The following is a 23,547-nucleotide window of genomic DNA, read 5'->3' as shown; positions in this document are numbered from 1 at the left end:
TTTTTATTTTAAAGTAATTAAACCAATATCAGAGGAATGTTTTTTTTTTTTTGTTTGTTTGTTTCTTAAGCCACAAAATCTAAACGTTTTTGAAAGTAAAGCCCACAATGCAGTGCTATCAGTCATGGTCGTGAGAACCAACATCAAAAGAGCTTTGAATGCCCTTCAAGTCTCGAGAACTGTGTGCCTCTGCAATGTTCATATTTCAGTGGTTTTGCTAAGCCCCACTTGGCTCACTAACTCTGCTACAATATTTTAAAAAGGTGGATTATCAACATTATTTCCTCCCTTGACAGAGCTTCAAACAATTCTCTGGTTTCTAATTTGTTCTAAAACAGTACAAAAGTGTTCCTCATCCTTGTTTTTAAGTAACAAGTGAGACTTTAATCAAAGAACTTTTTCCCCTTTCTAGCCTGTATTTTCTTTCACATTTTAACACTGCTCACATTATTCCTTATCACATTATTCCTTTCTCTCACCTTTTCACTGGGTTAATTTCAATTACAAGAATACAAATTGAACGAGTTCCACAGTAATTTAGTAAAGGCAGGATCTCAGTTTGTGGCGTCTGTAATCAGAACTCTTTGCTATCCGATTCTGCTGCCATGTTAGACTTCCTACTCGTCTCGCTTAGTTTTTAATCATCCTTTAAAGGCAAAACACATTTTCCACCTTAAGTTCAGTGGCCATGGTGCTGTTTTGTAGAGTGAGGCGTTTCATTTATAATGAATAGTATTCATGACTCTTCGAGAACAGACTGTTTCATTTCAAAGAGGACCAATAATGTGTTAAGAAATCGTCACCTTTTACCACTGACTGCCATAAAACCATGCAGATCACATCAAGCTGTAAAAAAACATTTTTATACACAATTATAGTATTCAAGTATTCATTTCTATCAAAGTTGAGTAAATTGTAGGGATGAACACAATTTGTGTAAATCTCTGCTTTTGCCAACTTGCTCAGCAGCTTTTAAAATGTTTCACAAAGGCGGTTTATTAAATTTGGGAAAGTCTGCATATTAGGAGCCCCAGGCAAGGTTACTTGAGTTTGCATTACTTTTACCAAAGCCACTGATTAATCCTCATTGTCAAACTATTTTCTACAGTGGCCCTGAGAGCTAAATGAACTGCAACTTGAAGTGAGCTGTAAACCAAAAGTAGAAACACGCTGAAACAAACAGGATCTACATTTCCCCGTGGTGTCAAATAATAAAGCTTTTTTCTGAATTATCTTGCTTTTAAAATTTGCAGATGTCTTCTCAAGCTGCAGCAAGTGCAGCTGTCAGGTCAACTGTACTTTGTTTTTGTAAACTATATTGACAAATGTACTGGGACACCTACACATTTCACCTACAGGAGCTGTACGGCCATGGAAAGTCTTGCCAAGCTACACCATTTTTGGGCTGGAGTTAAAGCCAGAGGAGATTTGAAACTCTGCAGTTATTGAGTCAGCAAAGCTCTGGTGACTTTTATGCACTATGCACCTCAGCACTCGCAACCCCGCTCTTTAACTTTACATGCTCTGAGATGCTGTGGTTCCTAAACACTTCAACTTTTCAATAATACAACTTACAGCTGATTGTAGAATAACATAACCTGACTTCTTGCAAAGATTGCATTCTATTGCAGTACCACACCTTCACTAATGTTTGCAAAAAGCAGACTGCAAGAGCTTGAATTTATATACCTGTGGTAATGGAAAGTATAAACACCTGAATTCCAAGGTAAAGAAATAGCTAAATAATTTTGTCCACATAGTGTAACTTGAAAAGTGAATAATAGAAGATATACAATAAATCTGACAGCTCTATATTCTTCACCATGATTGTCAGCTAATCATTGAAACTGTGACATTTTTCTTATTAGCCAAAGATTAAGGTTTAGATTTTTTAGTTTTTAATGTTTTCACATTTTTAAAATGCTAAATGAGTGAATGCTAGCTTAAGTCAGTTCAGTGAAATAATTTTGTAAAAGCAGACATTGTAACTGCTTTAATTACCTCCGTCTCAAATCAAAGACCAGTTTTCACTAAATATCTTTGAAAGTCATTGTTTAGGCTGAGAGTAAGAAAAAGGAATAGTTCTTCCATGTGTTTTTGCACAGCTATATTGAAGTGGCTTCTTTACTAACTTGGGATCTGAGGCTGATATCAGTGTTTGGTAACAATGTGCCTTGGGAGCATTGCTGTCTCACCTCATTTTGTTGATAAAGCACCAGTGTCTCAGTTCACCTGTATGTAAAACTTCAGTGTAGTCTCAGTTGGTTGATCAACTATCGTTAACTCACCTCATTGGTTGAGAGAACAGAGTCTTCATCCAGACTGAGGACTGCGTCGGTGATGATGGCGTCATGGGGGAAAAAACGACTGCTCATCGTCTACAGGCAGAGAGAGAGGAAGTAGTTTGCACTACTGTTAACTGACAAACTTTAAGGAGTCTGAGCTTTTTTAGGGATCAAAGAAACCTATAATACACATTATGTATTTTAAAGGTATAGAGTTGGTATAGCAATATAAAGAAATCTATAAAAAATAAAGGAAAAATAGTTTCACCACCCCAACCCCCAACTGTGTGTTTTATCATTCACTGTGCTCACTTAATAGGTTTTGTTTGAGTTCTGATCAATTCAGTGCCTAACAGAAAGCATGCAACAGGCCCTGATCCATTAGCCCAAAGATCGCTGCTGCTGATGTTATTGACTCATAATTAACGTGTGAATTATTTAACTGTTTGTGAGGAAAAGTAACAAGGGCATAAGTAATTGGTGAAAAATAGGTTCAGTTGAGGTTTCAAACAACCTGCTCCCGGGCTCAGCACTCAGGATCTTTCAAAATCAGTTATCTTAAATGTGAGTGGGTAGCAAAGAACGAACAAGTCAGTATGATGAACCCCAGACAAAGCATGTAATTTATACATTCACCGGCCACTTCATTAGTTGCACTTCTTTAACAGTCACAACTCATTTATGCATGTAAGCATGGTCCAAAAAATCAAAATGAGCAACAGAATGATGAATTACTCATACGTGGCATGGTTGCTGGTGCCAGACAGGCTGATCTTAATACTTCAGGCAGTGCTGAAAATGTCCCTACGGTGATTTAGCACACAAACATCTCTAGGGTTTACAGAGAAGGGTCTGAAAAACAAAAATATCAACTGAGTGGCAGTTCTCTGGGTGAAACTGCCTTGTTGATCTCAGAGGTCACTACAAGGTCATTACAACCAATTTATGCAGAAGAGCATCTCTGATCACATGGCACCCCTAAACTTGAAGCAGATGGGCTACGAAAAGCAGAAGATCACAGGTTTGATGGTGAAGGTGTAATTGTGAGGGATATATTTTCTTGCCACACTTTGGGCACCTTACTGCCACTTGGGATGTCATCCAATGGAGGATTAAGATTATGTTTTAGCTGCAAATAAATCTGTAGCAACGGTTATGATCTCAAAATGGTCCAAAATCACTATAAGGAATGTTTCCAGCACTTAGTTGAATATATGCCATGAAGAAGGCACAAAGTGGCTGCTTGAGTGTATACAATATTCTCAACAAAAATAGTTAAATCCATAATATTAGCTCTGTAGCAACATATAGCGAGAAAATATATTTTTGCTTCATCTTTAACTCACCCAGAAAGATTATCTTTTCGACTGGAATTATCTAAAATGTGGTTGTGTAAAATTTGCAACCCTTACAGCTTCCTTTCAATTATTTCAAGATTTTATGTCACTGAAATGAAGTGTCATGCCACAGTGGTGATGTTTTACATGGATTCATGACCTAAAAAAGAAAAGTAAATTAAATTTACACCCCCAGGGGTAACATTAAGAGGCTTATTTTGTCAAGTAAGACCACAAATCTCCACAAGCTTAATGTCTACTTCCATTTCAGCCTAATGATCTGACGGATGCTGAGATGAAATTTATTAGGAAATTAAGCGTAACATCAAATGAATTTCAACACAAATCCCCGACATTCTTTCAAGTATTTGAGAATGCCACATCAAATTCTGCATTAAATCACTGCTTAAAGAAAGAACTCCTGGCAGAAAATGTGTTTTTCTTTGGATGGTTGCCCTATAATCAGGAGACATGTACCTTATTCAGTCAGGACAGTGTTCGCATTAGCCAACAGCTTCTCAATTTCCTCAGGAAAAGCCACATGGCAGTGAAACAAGTTGCTAAATTAACCACAAAAGCATGCCTGACAATCTGCTGCATTTTCCAGACTTAGTGGTGGGAATGTATTAAATCAAAGTTGCATGCACACATTTGCATAGTCAATGTGCATATAAATAGGCATGACAGTCTAATCTTGCATACAGTCTTTACATTTTTTCTTCACTACATTTCCAGCATCTGAAGGACATCATTTTCAAAATTTATTGCTTATTTTATCATCATTTTTCTTCTTTCTTCTTTCACTAAATTAGAAATATATTTCTTACACACACACACACACACACACACACACACACACACACACGCACATATTATGAATCGTCCTGGAAATCAACATTAACATATGCCAAAGCAAATTCATACAATTATGGTTGCAGATTCAGTAAGAAATTTGTCTCCTCCTGAAGTCAATATGGATTAAAAGTCAGAGAAAATATCACATCTGCATGTTTTATGGAAACTTAGGAAATACAATCTGCTTTCATTAATAAGGGCTGCAGTTGAAATCATTTTATCAAAACTTTTGCTCCTTTGTCCTGTGTAATTGGTCAGAATTGTGGTCCAACTATACTTGATTTTTCTTTTTTAAGTTTTTCACTCTTTTCAGTTTTAGATCTAAACTGTAATAAGTCAAGGACTATGGGACTGATTAACTTGCCACAATTTCATTGCAATCTATCCATTCACTGTTACATGTTTCCATCTCTACATGGAATTTAATTTGTCCACTACTTTAGTTTATGGCCAAATACAGTACACAAAAAAAGCGAATTTTAGTACTTCTGCATTTGTGCAAATTACCAGTTTGCTAACAGACTAAACTGATATGGTGAACATGTCGAATGTACATGCCATATCAATGTTAGCATATGGGTGATAGCATTTTAGCACTAAGCAGCATGACTGTAATCTCTTGAAGCCTCAGTCAGTCATGTACTGTGTGCAGGCAGGCAGGAATGGTGGCCCCAAAGTGTAGACTCCAGCAGGCAAACGTGAACTCAAAACTCAGCTTTATTTCCTGGATGGCAAAAAGAACAGAAAGCTAACTAAACTGGAAATATAAACCAAGCAAAAACAGGCTGATAGGCAGAACACACAGCATGGAATACTGGAGACCACAACACAGACAAAGGAAAACACAGGGCTTAAATACACAGAGGGAGCAATCAGGGAATGGGAGACCGGAGGGAAACACACCTGGGACAAATCAGGCCTAATGAGACAAGGGAACCAAAACCAGACACATTAACATAAGACACGGACCTTCAAAGTAAAACAGGAAACACGGACTGAACTTCCAGACACAGACTCACAAGCAGACACTGCACCATAGGGAACACAGAGATGTAGGACCAGGGCATACACAGAGACACACACTGGACACAGAACAGAGGGAGTATGGAAACCATAAGAACTACAAAATCACAAACTAAGAACAACTGGAGAAATAGAAATGCAAAACAGAAACCAAAACCCTCACAGTCATAAACCAAGATGAGAACACAAATAAAAGTACAAAACTGAAAACACTGGGTCAATGACCCAGGTACCCTAACACAGTCAGACAAGCCTGGAAACTAGTTATGACCGCCTGTCTATGTTGGTCACTAGAAAAATGGGCTGGTAACTGGTTGCTGGAGGTTGCTTGCTGGGTGAAATAATTCGTAAAGGGCTCCACCACCACCTATGTGATTGTTACAACTTAAATAAGTGTGACACAAAGCAGAAATGGAGAATGTTCACCTTCAAAGTAAAGGTTGTGCCTTATTGTTGCAACCACCACATTTCAAAAAGGAAAGCTTCTACTTTCACTTTTACACTTTTCACAGTTTTACTACAGCTTGGATAGTAGTTTGTGAGAGTTTGAAGCCAAGCTGGTGTCTTCCAAACAAAGTACTGGTGACCAATACAGCCTGCTAGCGACCTGCGCAATCTCAACGACATTTGTGTTGCAGCATCATATGTCTCTTTGTAGCCAATTTCAGCTAGTCCCACTAAAAAGCTACAGCAACCATTAGCCAGCTACAATTTTTCACTAGTAACTGGTGATTGCCATAGAATGACTGGGGCCTAAAACATGATTTAGAAAGATTAACACAGTAAATCTACTTTTTACATCTTAGCATTCACTGTATTTTACCATAGTTTTGTGTATAGTGCCCTCTATGCATCTATATAAAGACTTTATAAAAGTTTCTTTGGGCTGAAAATTGTCCAACTTAAGCTCAACTTAAACTTGCTTAAAACACAAAACAGTACCCTTCAGCAGTAGACATCGGTATTGGCACTAGCCCTCAAAACCTCTTACTGGCTAAAATTTACCACCCTTCCATCACACAACCATGCTTCCCTGTGGCTAGTGTCAATGCTTTTCTGCCTCTAGACAGAGATTAGATCCCACTTAAATCTCGGGCAGTTCAGTGGTCTGAACTTTATCTTTGTTGCTCTCGTTCCACTCATTTCCTCTCTTTATGTTTGCCATGACTTCTGTTACTTAAAGGATAGTCTTTGGAGATGTCTTTTCTGATTCTATGCCATTGATATTTCTAAGTTAAAGTTAAAGGTCAAAGACCATGTGGGTATCTGAAAGATGATCATAACCTATCAACAGCCATTTTCTCTCATGATGAATAGTTTACTTGAAAAACAATAGTTATATTTGTAGTTTAAGAAGAGTTATACTATTGGTAATGAAGACTTTAATAAATCCCTCATCCCCATATCCAAACAATATTTCTGGTTATTTGCAATTTCGAACTGCAATAATATGCTAACAATGACTGTTTTTTTTACAATGTCATTACAATAATTTAAACAATAGGACTCAAAAGTACAAAGCTTTTCAAGGTTGTCAATAGTCAAGGTCAATAGTGTGTGAATGGGTGAATGACTGGATGTGTAAAGCGCTTTGGGGTCCTTAGGGACTAGTAAAGCGCTATATAAATACAGGCCATTTACCATATATATGTCAGGGTTCCTGGGTCGGTGACCCAGTGTTTTCAGTTCACACTCACTGTTTATCTACTGCCTGTTCCACTTCCTGTTTTATTGTGTTAGCCTTGGTCTGTGTGTATTATGTTCAATCCTCTTCCCATTATCATTAGTTCATTATGTTCAGCTGTGTACTCACCGGTCCCTCATTATCATCATTATCACCAGTCTGTGTATTTAAGCCCTCTGTTCTACCCATTCAGTGTCGGGTCATTGATGATGTTGTTTCTGTCGTGTGTTCCGTCCAGTCAGTCAGTCTACCAGTCCGCTAAGTCCAGCCAGCCAGCCAGCCATCCATCCTATCATCTGTTGTCTACATATTCAATAAACCTCGTTCTGCACCACGAGTCCTGCATGTGGGTCATCCCTTCCTCGCCTCCGCACACGAGCCCTGACAGAATGACCCGACCCGTGCCAAGAAGACACGCTTTTGACCCAGCGGACTCGGACCTCTACGAGCGGCAGGAGGTAGCGCTCTCCTTGTGGGCTGAAAAACTCAAGGAGAGACAGCGGCTCTTCGCGGAGCGAAAGCACGTCTTCGAGGGCACTCGCTTGGCTCTGGGCGGGCTTCGGAGACGCCGCGTTCCCCCACCTGCTGCCTCACCTGCACCGGAGCATCTGCCGCGGAGAGTGGACGTTTCACGCCGCGCTTCGGCCGCTCCCTCTCTCGCCACTCCGCTCCACGCTCACACATCACCTGCCTCATTCACCGGACCTTCAACCTCGTCACGGCACAGCGGCTCCGTCTTCCACCTCGGCTCAACAGAGGCTCCCGTGCCAGAGGCTCGGACGTGTACCCCGCCCGCTTCCTCCTCCCGGAGAAATCGGCGCACACGCCGCCATAAAACGGACCACTTTCAGCCACTCCCGATGGTGAGCTCCAGTGACTGTTTTTCGCACTCACCATCTGATTATTCACTCAAAACGCACAATAACCCCATCTCTGATTCGTGGGATGTTTCCCTCCTGGAAGATTCTGTGGACTGGGAAGATTTGTTCTGCTCTGCTCTCCCAAAGACTGTAAATAGTGGTGGCAGGAAAACCAGAACAATCCCCAATAAACCTGCTAACATCACACACCCAGTCATTATCTCCACTCCCGTCAGTCAGTCTACCCCCACACCAGTGCCAGCTCCCAGGAGGAGGGCAGCTGCGACCCAGTCTACCGCCACACCCGCTTCGGTTTCTCGAGTGGGGGTGACTGGTGTCCAGCCACCTCCCGTGCCTGTCCCAGCACCTAGGCTGAGGACGGCCAGGATCCAGCCTGACCCCCCTAGAGACTCAGCTGAGGCTCTCCAGCCAGTGCCCTCACGCTCTGGAGGCACGGAAGAGCTAATCAGTCCACCACTTCATCCACCTCCTGACCCAGCCTTTCACGCACTAGCTTTATCCCTGGTTAGGCTGGCTGAAGTGTCCCCTGCTCAGGCACCGGCCTTACTAGCTCAGGCTGTAGCTTTATCTCCCTCATTAGCTCAGTCTGTAGCCCAGCCATTAGCCACACCAACCTCAGCTCCGTCGTCAGCCTCACCTGCTGTTCAGCTTCCAGCCCCGTCAGTTCACTCACCTGCTCTCCAGTCCGCTCCTGTCCAGTCACCCGTAGCTCAGTCTCCTGTCCAGTCACCCGTAGCTCAGTCTCCTCCTGTCCAGTCACCCGTAGCTCAGTCGCCTCCTGTCCAGTCACCCGTAGCTCAGTCGCCTCCTGTCCAGTCACCAGTAGCCCAGTCGCCTCCTGTCCAGTCACCAGTAGTCCAGTCGCCCGTCCACCAACCTGTTCAGTACCCAGAGCCTGCTGTGAGCTACCCTGCTGCCCAGCCAGGGGTTTCCGCACCCGCTGGCCCGGCCGCTCCTCAGCCAGGGGTTTCCGCACCCGCTGGCCCGGCCGCTCCTCAGCCAGGGGTTTCCGCACCCGCTGGCCCTGTCCTGTGTGTGCCAGGGGCTCCAGTGCCCACTGGTTCTGAGACCGTTTTCGCTGGAGGGCCCGAGGAGCCCGTCCGGCAACCTTCCTCGTCAGCTGGGGGTTCAGGAGAACCGCACCAGCCTCATGCCTCGTCAGCTGGAGGGCCCGAGGAGCCCGTCCGGCAACCTTCCTCGTCAGCTGGGGGTTCAGGAGAACCGCACCAGCCTCATGCCTCGTCAGCTGGAGGGCCCGAGGAGCCCGTCCGGCAACCTTCCTCGTCAGCTGGGGGTTCAGGAGAACCGCACCAGCCTCATGCCTCGTCGGCTGGAGGGCCCGAGGAACCCGTCCGGCAACCTTCCTCGTCAGCTGGGGGTTCAGGAGAACCGCACCAGCCTCATGCCTCGTCGGCTGGAGGGCCCGAGGAGCCCGTCCGGCAACCTTCCTCGTCAGCTGGGGGTTCAGGAGAACCGCACCAGCCTCATGCCTCGCTGTCACCTAGCTCTGCTTCTGCCTCGCCTGGTCCGGCCTCAGACCCTGCCTCTGCCTCGCCTGGCCCGGCCTCAGACCCTGCCTCTGCCTCGTCTGGCCCTGCCTCGGAGCCTTCGTCCTCGTCTGGCCCGGCCTCGGAGCCTTCGTCCTCGTCTGGCCCAGCCTCGACTTTGGCTTTTATTTCGCCTGCTGCAGCTCCGGCCTGTGCTTCGCCTGATCCTGCCTCGTCTGGTCCTGTGCCCACCGGGCCATGGCCAGCACGCCTAAAACTGGAGAGCCGCCGCTGCCTTCCGCGCGGCCGGCCCCCTGAACTGCTCCGTCTCCTCCGCCGCCGCCGCTGCCTTCCGCGCGGCCGGCCCCCGGACCGCCTTCGCCTGAGTGGCCGCCGTTGCCTTCCGCACGGCCGGCCCCTGGACCGCCTTCGCCTGAGTGGCCGCCGTTGCCTTCCGCACGGCCGGCCTCCGGACCGCCTTCGCCTGAGTGGCCGCCGTTGCCTTCCGCACGGCCGGCCTCCGGACCGCCTTCGCCTGGGTGGCCGCCGTTGCCTTCCGCACTGCCGGCCTCCCGAACTGTGTCCACGTCACCGCCGTTGCCTTCCGCACGGCCGGCCTCCGGACCGCCTTCACCTTCGCCTGACTGGCCGCCGTTGCCTTCCGCACTGCCGGCCTCCCGAACTGTGTCCACGTCACCGCCGTTGCCTTCCGCACGGTCGGTCCGCAGGAACAGTCTCGCCTCGGGCCACGTGGCCGCCCACCCGAACTGTCTCTGTGTGGCCTCCGTCCCTCCGTCCTGGGCCCCCTCCGCCCGCCCTGTTCTGGTTCTTTTTCGTTTGGCCGTCGGGTGCCGGCCTTTGAAGGGGGGGGTCCTGTCAGGGTTCCTGGGTCGGTGACCCAGTGTTTTCAGTTCACACTCACTGTTTATCTACTGCCTGTTCCACTTCCTGTTTTATTGTGTTAGCCTTGGTCTGTGTGTATTATGTTCAATCCTCTTCCCATTATCATTAGTTCATTATGTTCAGCTGTGTACTCACCGGTCCCTCATTATCATCATTATCACCAGTCTGTGTATTTAAGCCCTCTGTTCTACCCATTCAGTGTCGGGTCATTGATGATGTTGTTTCTGTCGTGTGTTCCGTCCAGTCAGTCAGTCTACCAGTCCGCTAAGTCCAGCCAGCCAGCCATCCATCCTATCATCTGTTGTCTACATATTCAATAAACCTCGTTCTGCACCACGAGTCCTGCATGTGGGTCATCCCTTCCTCGCCTCCGCACACGAGCCCTGACAATATAATAAAGTCAAAGTCAAAGTCAGCTGAGTATTGTGCAGTAAAAAAGGGGAAAAAACAGCCATGTGTTAGTCATGTGTTTGCGCTGACACTGACATAAATGGGGTTAAAAAGCCACTAAACTATCATTTAAATGAAAGAGAAATGTAATTACTTCTGTAATTAATTACCTCTGCCTGTAGTGATAAAGCCAAAGAAAAAAAGGCCCCAACAACAGGCCTTAACAGAAGCCATTTTGACATGGCATTGCAGGGCAAAATTAATAACATCAATTATGGCCCTGTTCCATTTACATGGGCCAAGATGTGACACACTTAATAGAATGTGCCCATAATTAATTTAAACAATTATGCCTGTGTTTACCCTGCTATGACAATCAAAAAAGGCTCACAGTTTCCTACTTCTCAGCATACCGTTGTTGTAATTTGATGACTCTCAACTTTACGATTCTTATGGAAAACGAGTTGAGTCACGTTGAGTCGACCCGAGTAGGTACTAATTCAGTTCCCTCTTACCACTATCATAAACCTTTGGAAACTCCTCATAATAAACCCACAACAACAGTAGAAAATGAAGTTGGGAGTTTTTGTTGAACTGATAGAGACCAAAAGTATCATGACCTCTGTACAATGACAGCACTTGTTCTTTTGGCTCTATGATAAGACAGATGTCTTGTTTTCTGGAGATTTGATGTAGTAGAAGATTTATAAAACTATGCTACATTACACCTTCATTATAGGAACATGCCTGCTGTCACATGTGTATTCACCAACTCTCTGATATCAAGTGATATTCCAAAATAAATATAGCTATATTTATATTGTCATTATTTTTGCACACGCTGGTCTGATAAATCCTGGAACACCACCCACACTGGGAAAAAAATCCTCAGTAATGGCTCAGGGACAAAGAGCACAGGGCATTTACCTGGCCTTCATAACCTCCAGGTACCAAACCCGCTTGAGCAGAAGCTGTAGATGAAGCCCAATCCATGGTGGCGTCACCTCACAACAGGACTCAAAGGACCCAATATTCTAGTCCCAGACTGCACCAGAGGATGAGAGCATGTGTCCATGCCTCACAATAAATACTTTTTGTGCAGTTTTTGATCACTTTGAACACTTCTATTTTATGCTCCTTCGCTGTAATTTAAATGCACAACTAAGAAATGAGGACCGATTTTCAAGATGAACTTATAAACATAAAATTCATTGCTTGAAGGCAGGAGAGGTGATATTAAGAGTACATCGATAAAGCTGTAGTCAACATATAACCAGCAGCAGAGGGGAGTATATTGACCACTTCTTTGATCATATTGATTTGTCTGTCATAAATGCTTATCAAGGAGGTCTAATGACGAGGAGCCACTTGTTTCTGATCAACCAGTAATTTTCTCTTTAAGCATATTGCAGTGCTTAACTAGTTGGTGAGTAAACAAAACAAAGACAATAATTTGCAGAAACTACTTAAAGAACTACTTTTCCTAAGTCATCTGACCTTAATCCCATTGATCATTTATGAGCGACACTTGGACACTAAGAGAGCAGAGAATTTCTGATGTCACATGTTGTCACAAGTCAACATGGCCTACCGTACAGCACATAATTGTGGAATTCATGCAGTGAAAATCAACTGAATTATAATCAAACCCAAAATGAAAGCATGACTGTCAATAGTGGTCTCTGACCTTTGGACGCCATGTTAACATATAGCAATAACATTTCCTACAAACTGCTGTCATGGAAGCAAATTTGGATGCACACTGTACTGCCAAAAGTATTTAATCGTCTGCCTTCACATTCTTATGAACTTAAGTAACATCCCATTCTTAGTCCATATGGTTTAATGTTGCTTCACCATTTGCAGATATAAGAGTTTCAATTATTCTTTGCTTTCCACAATGTGGTTTTGTTCACCCCACCCCCTTACTTTAGTGTTACCAGTAACACGTTTTTAGTTTTAACAGCTCTTAAATTAACATAACAAACATTTTTCATCACCAAATTCAGTTAAGTGGGTCGTTCAGTGGGTCTTTCATTTATTTGCTCATTCAGTGGGCCAAACGGGGTGGAGGTGGATTCAGAATCAGAATCAGAATCAGAAAGGGTTTTATTGCCAAATGTTGAGCGGGTTTACAACATTAGGAAATTGCTGCGGTGCTTCAGTGCAAACATACTGTTATAAATACTGTTATTATTCCCATTCATTTCCTATGGCAGTCACCTTTGACTGGAAACACCACAGAGTTTCTGGTCAAACAAAGTTTATTAAAACACTCAAAATTCAGTGAAAGAGGTGCTCATCACTTTTTTATATATTCAAGTGCATAGTGTGGAGGATGTCATGAGGCCTTGAGGCAATCAGATGTAAAACACCATATTTTAATTTGTAAATCGGTCAGATTTGACCCGAACAAGCAAGGTTGTGTTCATGTGAATTTTTGGTGCAGCACTTTCTTTGCAACCAATCTTACCCAACTACAGCCAGTAACTTCCAGCAAAAACTTGCCAACTGGTCAAGAAATACATATTTTTTCCATAGTAACCATAGTTTCCCAATTGGTTGTTGACCAGTCCCAAATCTATGAGGGTCTACTTAAATTTAATTAAAATGAGCTCATTTAAGTATGAGAACTTCTCAGAAATAATCAAGTAAATTAAAGAGTCGTTTGAATACTTACTGAAAGGTGACTCTGAACGTACTTGAGAAAAAATAACACTGAAGGTAAGCGCAGGACAGAGGTTGAGGATAGAGAGAGAGAGACTGAAGGAGAGAGGGGAAGTAAAAGCTTGTAGATGGAGTGCATCCACTCAGCATTACAGAGTAGATACACTCATAACCAACAGCAAATTACTCTGCTGCTGTGCTCTGCTGAGGCAAATGACAAACTTTCTCTCTCTCTATGTGTGTGTGTGTGTGTGTATTGTTGCTACAGAGGGAGCAAACACAGCGTGCACTTGGAAGGAAATACTGTGAAGAGCATCTGTCTGGGCTGCATGACAATATACCACATGTCTAATTATAGGACCACACATACACATGGTCGCTGAGATGCGTTTTACTGTCACCAGCGGAGACATTGTTCTTTCATTTCAAGAGGGAGACGTTTACATGAAAACAAACAGAAGCAATTAGACGACTAAGAGATTGACATAGAGAGAGAAACATGCTGGCATGTATGGAGGCTTCATTTAGTAAGTGAGTATCTGACTTAGTGCATTTTAAGAAGCTCAGTTGGTTAAAGTATTTAAAAAATGTGACATTTTTCTTCTGTTTATTAAATATACCGTAACAACTATGAGTTTTTACAGCATGTATATGTAGATAGAGGCAGAGTACAACCCAGTAATATTGCAAATGAGAACAAATGAAACAAAGTCACACTCTTGGCTTTGCTCTAATATCTAACAATCAAAGCTCACACTGCTTCAAATTTATCATTAAGAGTCTATTTAAACTTGAAATAGCACTGGATTAGAATTTAGTTGACAAAGGAAAAGAGCATTATACATCATTCCCTCCCTCTGCTGCATGATCATAGGACTTCAGGTAGGATTAAATGAAAATATACTCAATATCTGCTTTTAATTAAACCTAGAACTTGGTGTGGAAAACAGATATAATGAGGTTCATTCATGTTTCTCTTTTTTTTTTCATTCCAAGGACATTACAGTGGTGTTAATGAGAGAAGGGAGACCTTTTTCACTCTTTCTTTACATATTTTATCCTTCTAATCAAGTGATTAAAGCAGGCTACATATAAAAGACAGACTTAGACTGACATCACCTACCCCGTCTTTAACTGATGACGTAGGAACCCTGCTTCCAGGTCCAAACTGCTCTGTGTTTATTAAAGGTGTTGTGTTTTTAACGTTTTAATGCTTTGTATCTTGTTCTGTTAGATCTGAACAAGCCCCTAAAAACAGTCAGTGATCACTGTCGGCCTCTTTCGGTTTTTATTACCACTGTTCATTTTGAAGCTCAGTTTTTAAAACCTTACGTGTAACTACAGCCCAGCCCATGCAGCAGTATATTAATGACTAACCTCATACTGTGGATGGATTATCTCAGTTGTTCTCCTGACTGAAGTTTTGTCCGTTTACAGCATCCTGCCATGAAATTGCATTTGTCCCTAACCGTTGGGAACCCTCACGTTAACTTTTATCAAGTGGAAAAAGGTTAACGTTCACCCTCAAGCTTCACTGTGTTTATGTTATTCTAACATAGCTGTGTCGCTAGTGATCACGTAGCAAATCATTATATACCAGCTAGCCAAACTTCAGTAACCCTACAAAAGTCACTGCTGTTTAGTTTTCTGTCTTCGTTTATGTTGGAAGTGATAGCAGAGCTGTACATTTAAAAATTTCAGAAATCTCTCAGTCAGAACATGGTATATTATGATGAACTAGTGAGCTAACTCCCTGCTAACTTCAAACTCCATTAAATTTAATAAATTCTTTTTTCGTGGCTGCCTGGATGTTAAAGTTAATTGTTACACCTGGTAAAGCAGCAATGCTGATCGTTTTATTAAAGATGAAAGACTTTAGACAGTTTGAAACTCTCAGTGATGCCACAGAGTTTGTTTGACTTTGGGACCTGAAGCGGAGTTTGGACCCAACACAGGCAGCTGTAGCCGTCTGCTGAAAGGAGTCAGTGAACTGGAGCTGAGCAGACACTGTGTTTGTGCTGTTGGCACTTTTTGGAGCATTTTAATGACATTGCCTGAAAAATGATATGGGTTGCTGTTTGCTACAGTCTGTTTAACAAGTTTGTGTTTCATTTTTTGTGTTTGAAAATGTAATATTTTGTCAGTCTGTTATTTAGTACTAATTAGCCGGTAGTTGTTTCTGTGTTTTCACCCATATGCCAATGTTGAGGCTTCAAAATGCAGATTCACAAACCAACATTACAATGTCACAGTGGCAATACTCATTTTTTACATGTTTTACAGGGCTATGAGGCTTTAAACAAGGGACTTGTAATTAATATGGACCCAATAAATGTGGCAGGATTTGATTTAACACTATGTCAACCCAGCCTAAAAACTACAATCTACAATTACATCATTTTGGGTTTGATATTTTTAGATTAAGAGTCCCAGTCTCTGATTACAGTTCAGAACAAAAAGCTTGAAAGCTTGAAAAGAAAGCGACTCGAGTTTTTCTAGGTTTTGAAGATCCATGAGACGTCTTCACATTCTTCAGCTCTTGGGTGGTCCGCTGGGGTTTATTATGTGTGAATATCCCTCAGTTATTCCAGAACTGAAGAAGCACAAACAAAATAAAACAAACAAACAAAACAAACCCACTCTGAAAACATGTGGTGTGCTTTAAAACACAATGCAACCACATGCTTATTTATTTCCAATCAAAACTATAACCTTTTCTTAATTTTAAACAAGTGCTGTGAGTGCCAAAGCAAAATCGATAAAAACGAACAGTGTGTGTGAGGTTGTTTTTCTTCCAGAACAGGAAGAAATGCAATAATTTTATACCAAGCGATATATCTTATCGCTTTCCTGTTGTTCAACAAGGAAATGAGTGAGTTTTTAACACTACCAGATGTGAAGAAACTAGCAGGACATAATCAGGACCAAAGAGACATCCACACATTCCTGTAGAGTGTAAATCAGCAACAGTAACTGAAAACATCTGTGATGTAAATCAGGGTCTTTAAAACCCATCTGACTAAACCAATTCAAAAGTCTGTAATGCATTATTATTAGTAGTAGTATATGTAGTGTGAGAAAGACTGCTTGCTTTAGTGTTAGGAGCAGCAGTCTTATGGTCACTAATAATGGTGATATGTAGTCATTTCATACTCGCTGTAGGGTAGATGGTTGGTGTATTTCAGCTTCACTGAGCCATAATCCTGACCCACTCTTGTATTTATTTTGCTGTTAATATAATAACAATATATAAGACTGAGAACATCTGGCATCCCCAGAGGTATTTTGCTGCATTTACTGAATCATTAATCATGGACCGAGACTCTAAACAGAGCAAAATTCCTCGCTGCAAAACACTAAACACATATTAAAGACTCATTTTTAAAATCAGAGACTATTGTTGCAATGAGAGTGTATTTGGTCTACAGCAACGTTTAAGTAATGCTTCTAAAGTTCTCCAATGATTCCAGCAGAACATTCCATCGTTAACCATACAGGGGTAGAATTATCTTATGATTTGTGGTGATAAAGTTTTTCATTCATTTAAAAGTGAATGATATCTTTTCCAAGAATCTTCATCATCTTAAAGATGTCGAAGAAGCTCCTTTAAGCAATTATTTTGGTGTTCCTCCACCTCCAAAGAAATGTCAGAAGGAGTCCAAACCGCAAAAGAAGCGCATATTCTCAGAAAAGTGGTTGCAGGAGGTGAGCTGGCTTCAAACAAATGATGAACGCACAGAGATCTGGTGCAGAATATGCCGTGAAAATCCCACTCTAGCGGACAAAAGCAGTGCCTTTTATATGTCTGTGAAGGTTCTCAGTCATCCAGGTCATTGCAGTCAAAGGAGCTTGCAAAGAAAAGCGTCTGGACTTCTTTAAGTTGCTTAAAGACGTTTCACCTCTCATCCGAGAAGCTTCTTCAGTTCTAAGGACAAGGCGTTCTGGGCATGCGGTACAGTGTAGCGAGGAATGCCCAGACCTCTACATGCATGGCACAACATAGAAGAGCCACCTCCACGGGACAAGACTCAGCAGTCCATCTGCATCTTAAGGATAAAGGACACTCTTTCGAGGATGCCAATGTTCACATTTTGGACAGAGAGGACAGATGGTTTGAAAGAGGAGTGAAAGAAGCCATTTATGTCCACTGTGAGCAACCATCTTTGAACAGAGGCGGGGGTTTACGACACCAACTCTCTGCCATCTATAATCCAGTTTTGAGTTCCCTCCCCAGACGCCTTAACGCCCACTCACATCCTGGGCCATCTGACCTCAGGAAATCACATGATAAGGTGGGGCCAGGTATTACAATGAGCTCACCTGAAACCCTGGCTGATTGGGACCCACACCCAGTTTCACTCATGTGGCTCATGTGATTAGAGGATCATCAGGGGGTCCTTTTGTCCCTCTTTGGGGGGACACTCCCACTAGGTTTAAATCTGGGACTCCCCACCATTTGACCTTAGAACTGAAGAAGCTTCTCGGATGAGAGGTGAAACGTCTTCAAGCAACTTAAAGAAGTGCAGGCGCTTTTCTTTGCAAGCTCCTTTGACAGTGCCTTTTATATGTACGCAAACGCGCGTTGAAACTTCTTATCTGGTGCGCGTCTTTTATTTTGACAGCGCATGCGCACCTGCGGACCACTTATGTGCACTCCTGTTTATTAATCATAAAAGATTACTGACAGTTATGCTTCACAGGCCTAGAACCTATTGAACACCCTCCAGCAATCTCCAGTCAATATGAAAATGTGTTCCTCGACTGGCTGGTGGCTGTTGGATGATACTGGCTGTTGCTGGGTAAAAAAAAGTGGGTGCTAAATTAAAAGCCATCTTGTAACTGCTTTGGCTGCGTTACTTCGAAGAGAAACGGTCTGGGATTGCTTTTTTTTTTACCTCTCACTATCGCTGGGTGAGGAGGTAGCGAGTGCTTGCAGACAGTGTCAGCATCTTCCATGTAATCTGCTTATGACCACAGTCATTGCAAGGAGGTTTCGAGTTCGGCCCCATTAACTTCTTTGCAATGAATTTCACCTAGTGACCGCCAGCAATCTCCAGCCATCACTCAGCAACCACCAGGTGAATATATTTTCCTTAAACTTCATAAAACTGGTATAAAATGTGCAAACTATATAACACAGTGTAAGTTTACAGCATCTAATCCTATAGCTTTATGATATTCTCATTTATGTTATTGTTATTTATTTTTTTTGTGTGTTATTGTTTTCCATCTTCCTCTAACACAGCTCCCAGAACATCAGCTGAGTGTTTCAGTCGCTTTCATATCTGGCGTGCCCCTAAGCAGGTCAGTTTTTAAAGTTTTTAAATTTAAATCTATTTTAATACATAATGGATGTAAAAAAGTCAACAGCCATTACCTTGGTCTGTCCTTCAATGACAGTGAGAGGCACACTGGTGGAGGGCCACTTGTTTCTAGGAGGTAAAGGCTTGTCGCAGTTCCATAAAACCACAATCTGTGTGGGGAAAGAACATGGTGTCCATTAATATTATACAAGCCCAAACATTGTTGTGAATAGGCTTCTCCACAGAAGGTTTTGAATGAGCTGATATTCCTCATAATGAAATGTCCGTCCTATTTTTCAAGAAGCAAAGACCAGCCAGGGGCTTCTGCTTTACAGAGAACCCTTGCTAAAGAATACCTTATTATCAGAGTGAGTACATATATAATCTTTAGTGCCAGAATACAAAAAATGTTCTTTTTCCATTAGCCTGTGAGTGCGTGAACTGTGTTAGTCATCACCGAGTTTGTTTCAAAAGCTATTGCACTTTCAGTATATTTACATGTACATGAATATTTATAGTAAAGCTTAATTCAACATATTTCATTAAAAAAAATCCACATTATATAAGAGACTGCTTATGCAACAGACCTTTAGTCCTCAGGTATTACTCTAGTGCCTTTTTCTAGTACTTTTTATAACATGTGTAGAATAATAAAGCTTGTTTAAAAGCTTTCTAGATAAATTACGGCGGTCAAGAAGACTTGTGTGAAGATTTAAAGCAAATTATCAAAAAACAAACATTATATTTGGTATGTTATTTGAAAAAGGAGCAGAAACTGGAATATAAAACCTACAATAATCACTTATCTACTTTCTCATTTTTTAGACCTTTTTTTAAAAAAAAAAATTTTTTTGATTTTCTTACTGTTATATGAGGAAAACATAATGAAGGAATGGAAACGTAGGAATGAGACAAAAGAAAAGGGAAATAAGGAGGGAGGAGATATGGAGAGACAAGGTTATAGAAGAAACACATTGATAACATAAACATCAACTGTCAAGTCAAACATTTTAGATCACTGAGAATTAACACCTCCTGACACTGTTTGCATTTCACTGCATATATGTGAAACCATTCTTTCATCTTTTTCCTGAACCGCAGCAGAAATCACAGCAAAGTTCAGACACATATCCCACCTGTGCACAGAACTTGGACTTGGCTACAGCGATGATGAGCTTCACCACAGGGGATATCTGGGACTGCAGAGGAGTTACCATATGGATCACAGTGGTGAACTGCTGCGATGGGCTCTTACCTGCACAAACATACCCATACTTCACAAACAGCTGTCATGTGTAAACTGCATTTAGGCTCTTAAAACAACAACAACAACAACACAAAAAAACCCCAAACACAGATTTGTGCAGATGTAGCTCTCCATAAAGCTCCATCACGGTTAACTGGACACAGAGTGCTCCACGCTGCACCCGTCATCCATCTTTATGACAGCATATATACCCCCTGGTTCAGATGGCTGACCATGAGTAAACATGTCTAATCCAAGAGTGAACAGTTTGCTTTGAGTCTCTTTTACTCAATTGCAAATGATGCTGATTTGTTTCTATAATGGGTATTTCTGTTTCTACAACACTTGTTAGATACTCTCTTGCATTTTACCAAAACAAACAAATGAACCAAACAGAACAAAAAGAGAAGCAGCAAAGCAGAATGAATTGAAGCTTCTTTGACAAATGGTATTCAGAAAAGAGTGGGATGGGAAGAGTTGTAATTTTGAGAACCTTATTCTCCCTGTGGCAAACCTGTGTCAGAAAAATGTATTGATATAATAAAGCACGAGCTTCTTAATACATCTTCTGTTTCAAAATAGATTGATCTATTATTGTCAAATATTACAGGATTTAATTCACATTAATGTTATTAAGATGGCTGAGAATATAGAAAACATACACTGTTTTTGCACTGTAAACTTTGCTGCATTCATAATCACTGCAAACATTATCTGACTAGTATTAAATCGTTCCACAAGGCTTTCATGGGGCAAGAAATGATCAGAAATATCACACAAACAGCAACAAATTGTAGTCTGTGTAAATACTGATGGTGATTTTCTTCTTCTTAATCTGATTAGCAAATAGGTTGTGTAAACTGTGAATATTTGGCAGCTGTGAGCTGTGTAATTAGTCTAAATACCCTAATAATCTCACAACAGCACTTTGTAATACACTCTAGTACGCGAGGACGCATTCTAATCATCTCGCCATTTATAATTATTACATTATTATAAATTATTATAAATTAATGTTTCATAATTGAACATATGAAACAAAGAGGTTCATAATGAAGAAAAATAAAAATATAACATTAAAGTTCTGTGAAAAGCAGAGGTTCCAGGAAACACTAGCTAATACAACCTCAATTCCAAAAAGGCTGAATAACAAAATGCAATGGTTTGTCATAAACACACATTTTGACATTTTCACAATAAACAGTGTTATAGAAATACATTTGCTTCCTTCCTGATTTCTTTTTGTGTGTGTATATTTCTCACACTTTCACATTTCGAATCGTCAAGCAAATTTAAGGCAAGATGACCTACGTATGATAGTTTTTAAACAATTTTATCTATAAAGGAAAAAGATTGTTTAAACCTACCTTGCCCGGGTGAAAACCTAATTGGCCCCTAAACATAATAACAACTTGTGCTGCTCTTGGTAGGAAGAACTGCAATTAAGCATTTGCGATAACTGTCAGTGAGTCCTCTACATGTATTTTTGTCTACTCTAAGATGCTCTTTTTATACCCCATCATGTTACTGACTTGTTGCCAATAAACCTAATTAGAATCACAATGTTCCTCCTGCTCTTTCTTTTTAGTATCACTTACTATTCCAGCCTTTCCAGCTCTAATTTTAACTTTTTTGAAGTCGTTACATTTTACAAAGATTCTCATCCTCTGTTTTGCAATTCAAAATAATGGAATCCATCCATCAGTACTTATGCATGAGACATCTATAATTTAGCTTTTATTTAACGTCATTTCAATAAGTTCCAATAACATTATTTGACAGAGTGAAAATCTTCCATCATATTAAAGGTACTGGGTGTTAACATAGATTTTTGTTCTCTTTTACATGTTTAGCATGTTTACCAAGTGATCACATGGAATTTATTTGCTGTCGTTTCCTTCACTTCAAGAAGACCAAAAACTCTAAATTGCAGCAAAACTGCTTCTATTCTATTTTTACACACTGCCAGAAAGTAATTACAAAAAGTTAGATATCCCATGTGAGCAGCTAAAATGAGGATTGCAAAAATCTATAATAGATAAATGGGCAGGTAGATGTGGAAACACACACACACACACACAGAAACACTGAACACTCAGAGCAGCCAAAGAAGGCCAGGACTGCAGGCACATGGCATGGCAAGTGTTGGGTGCATTTGGGAATAGGGGAAAACACTTCCTCATGGATAAGTGCAGCCAGAGTGCTCTTTAGTGTTGCTCTATCCATCTCTCTGACACTGGGTCCCCTGACCAGCCATCTCAGGTGGGCTTAGTGGTATTTATGGAAGCATGAGCTCTGCCCTTGTGGGGGTCACATAAATAGGGTTAAACCTTCTGTTTCTTGAAAATAGCTAAGCCATGTTAATTTCTGTTAAACGGCATGTTTCCGTTTTTTTTTAGTATCAAAACCCTGTAAACATTGAAACATTCAGTCATAGAACAGAATGGAAGCTCTCTGAAATCAGATCATAAGGGGACATAAAGGACCTTACTCAAGTCTGAAATATTCAAAAGTTGAGAAGTTAACTTTGGAGGGATTTTGTAATTCTTAACAAATAATCAATTTCATAAAACAAGATAAGATGCAGTTAATTGCCTAGATGGATAGATTTGTTCTGGGTTCAAAAGCTGCAGATGCATACTACATAGAAAAAGAATAAAATAGAATACAATAAATTAACATGTACACAACTCAGCCACTGCCATAGTCCAAAAGTGAGCACACATATCTTAAACTTCTTGAAACACAGCCCGAGCAGTGTTCACTGTATTGGTCTGTCAAAGATGTTTTAAAGTTCTTAAACAAAAATTTTCTTAAGTAAATAGTCCTAAAAACACTACGGTCTAGTGTTACTTGGAAAAATCAGAGCCTTGAGCCAGGAGTTTTACGCAACCAGTACCTTAGTGGTGTCTTGAGAGCAACTTTGCAACTCAGTTCTCATCTAGTACACTGGGACTAACTGACTTTGACAAAGCATTTGCTGATTTCAACTATATGTATAATTTAAAAGACAGAAAATCAGCATACATCAAATTTTCTCCCATCTTTAGTCACACTTTTACACTGACATGTCCTGCAAGCCGATCTGAAACTCAACACCATTAAAAAAAACTACAAATGTCAAACGAGCTATAAAATAGATGCTATATATAGATGCTATATTGGAACAGTATTGCTCTGATACATCAATTTCTAGAATATTAACACAACCTTCTTTTGTTTATATAATTTGAAGAAGCTGCAGAGCACAGATGACTGGACTCCTTTTCACACACTAAAATAAAACTGTAACTTGAGGCATCTGATAGCGATGTCTTACTTGTCCCAAGGCCGCTATGTATTGACATTAAGCCAAACTTTTTTAAACTATCAGGCCCAAGTTGCAACAGCTTTGCCATGAAAACTTATGGGAAGGTATCAGAGTGAGACCGTCTTATACACGGCGCTGACGAAAAGTTATTCCCCCAGCAGCAGCGCCGGTGATGG

General features: G+C 41.4%; 2 protein-coding genes across 4 annotated transcripts in view; one reads left to right on the top strand and one right to left on the bottom strand.

The window, feature by feature from the left end:
• The window catches only part of LOC309688873 (exostosin-1), a 368,281-nt gene that overhangs the window by 17,346 nt on the left and 327,388 nt on the right, over positions 1-23,547 (bottom strand). For both annotated transcript variants that reach the window (XM_082504934.1, XM_082504935.1), the window contains 3 exons: positions 19,952-20,070; positions 18,890-18,985; positions 2,289-2,378 (listed from right to left, as the gene is read on the bottom strand). In XM_082504934.1, coding sequence (XP_082361060.1) covers positions 2,289-2,378; positions 18,890-18,985; positions 19,952-20,070 — 305 coding nt within the window. The remainder of the gene's footprint in view (positions 1-2,288; positions 2,379-18,889; positions 18,986-19,951; positions 20,071-23,547) is intronic.
• The window catches only part of gnpat (glyceronephosphate O-acyltransferase), a 302,570-nt gene that overhangs the window by 80,411 nt on the left and 198,612 nt on the right, over positions 1-23,547 (top strand). The window lies entirely within an intron of this gene.

Source organism: Aulonocara stuartgranti, assembly GCF_965226115.1.
Source record: "Aulonocara stuartgranti genome assembly, chromosome: 15".
NCBI lineage: Eukaryota > Metazoa > Chordata > Actinopteri > Cichliformes > Cichlidae > Aulonocara > Aulonocara stuartgranti.
The sequence above is the reverse complement of the archived record's forward strand: the minus strand, read 5'-3'. Positions and strand labels throughout refer to the sequence as shown.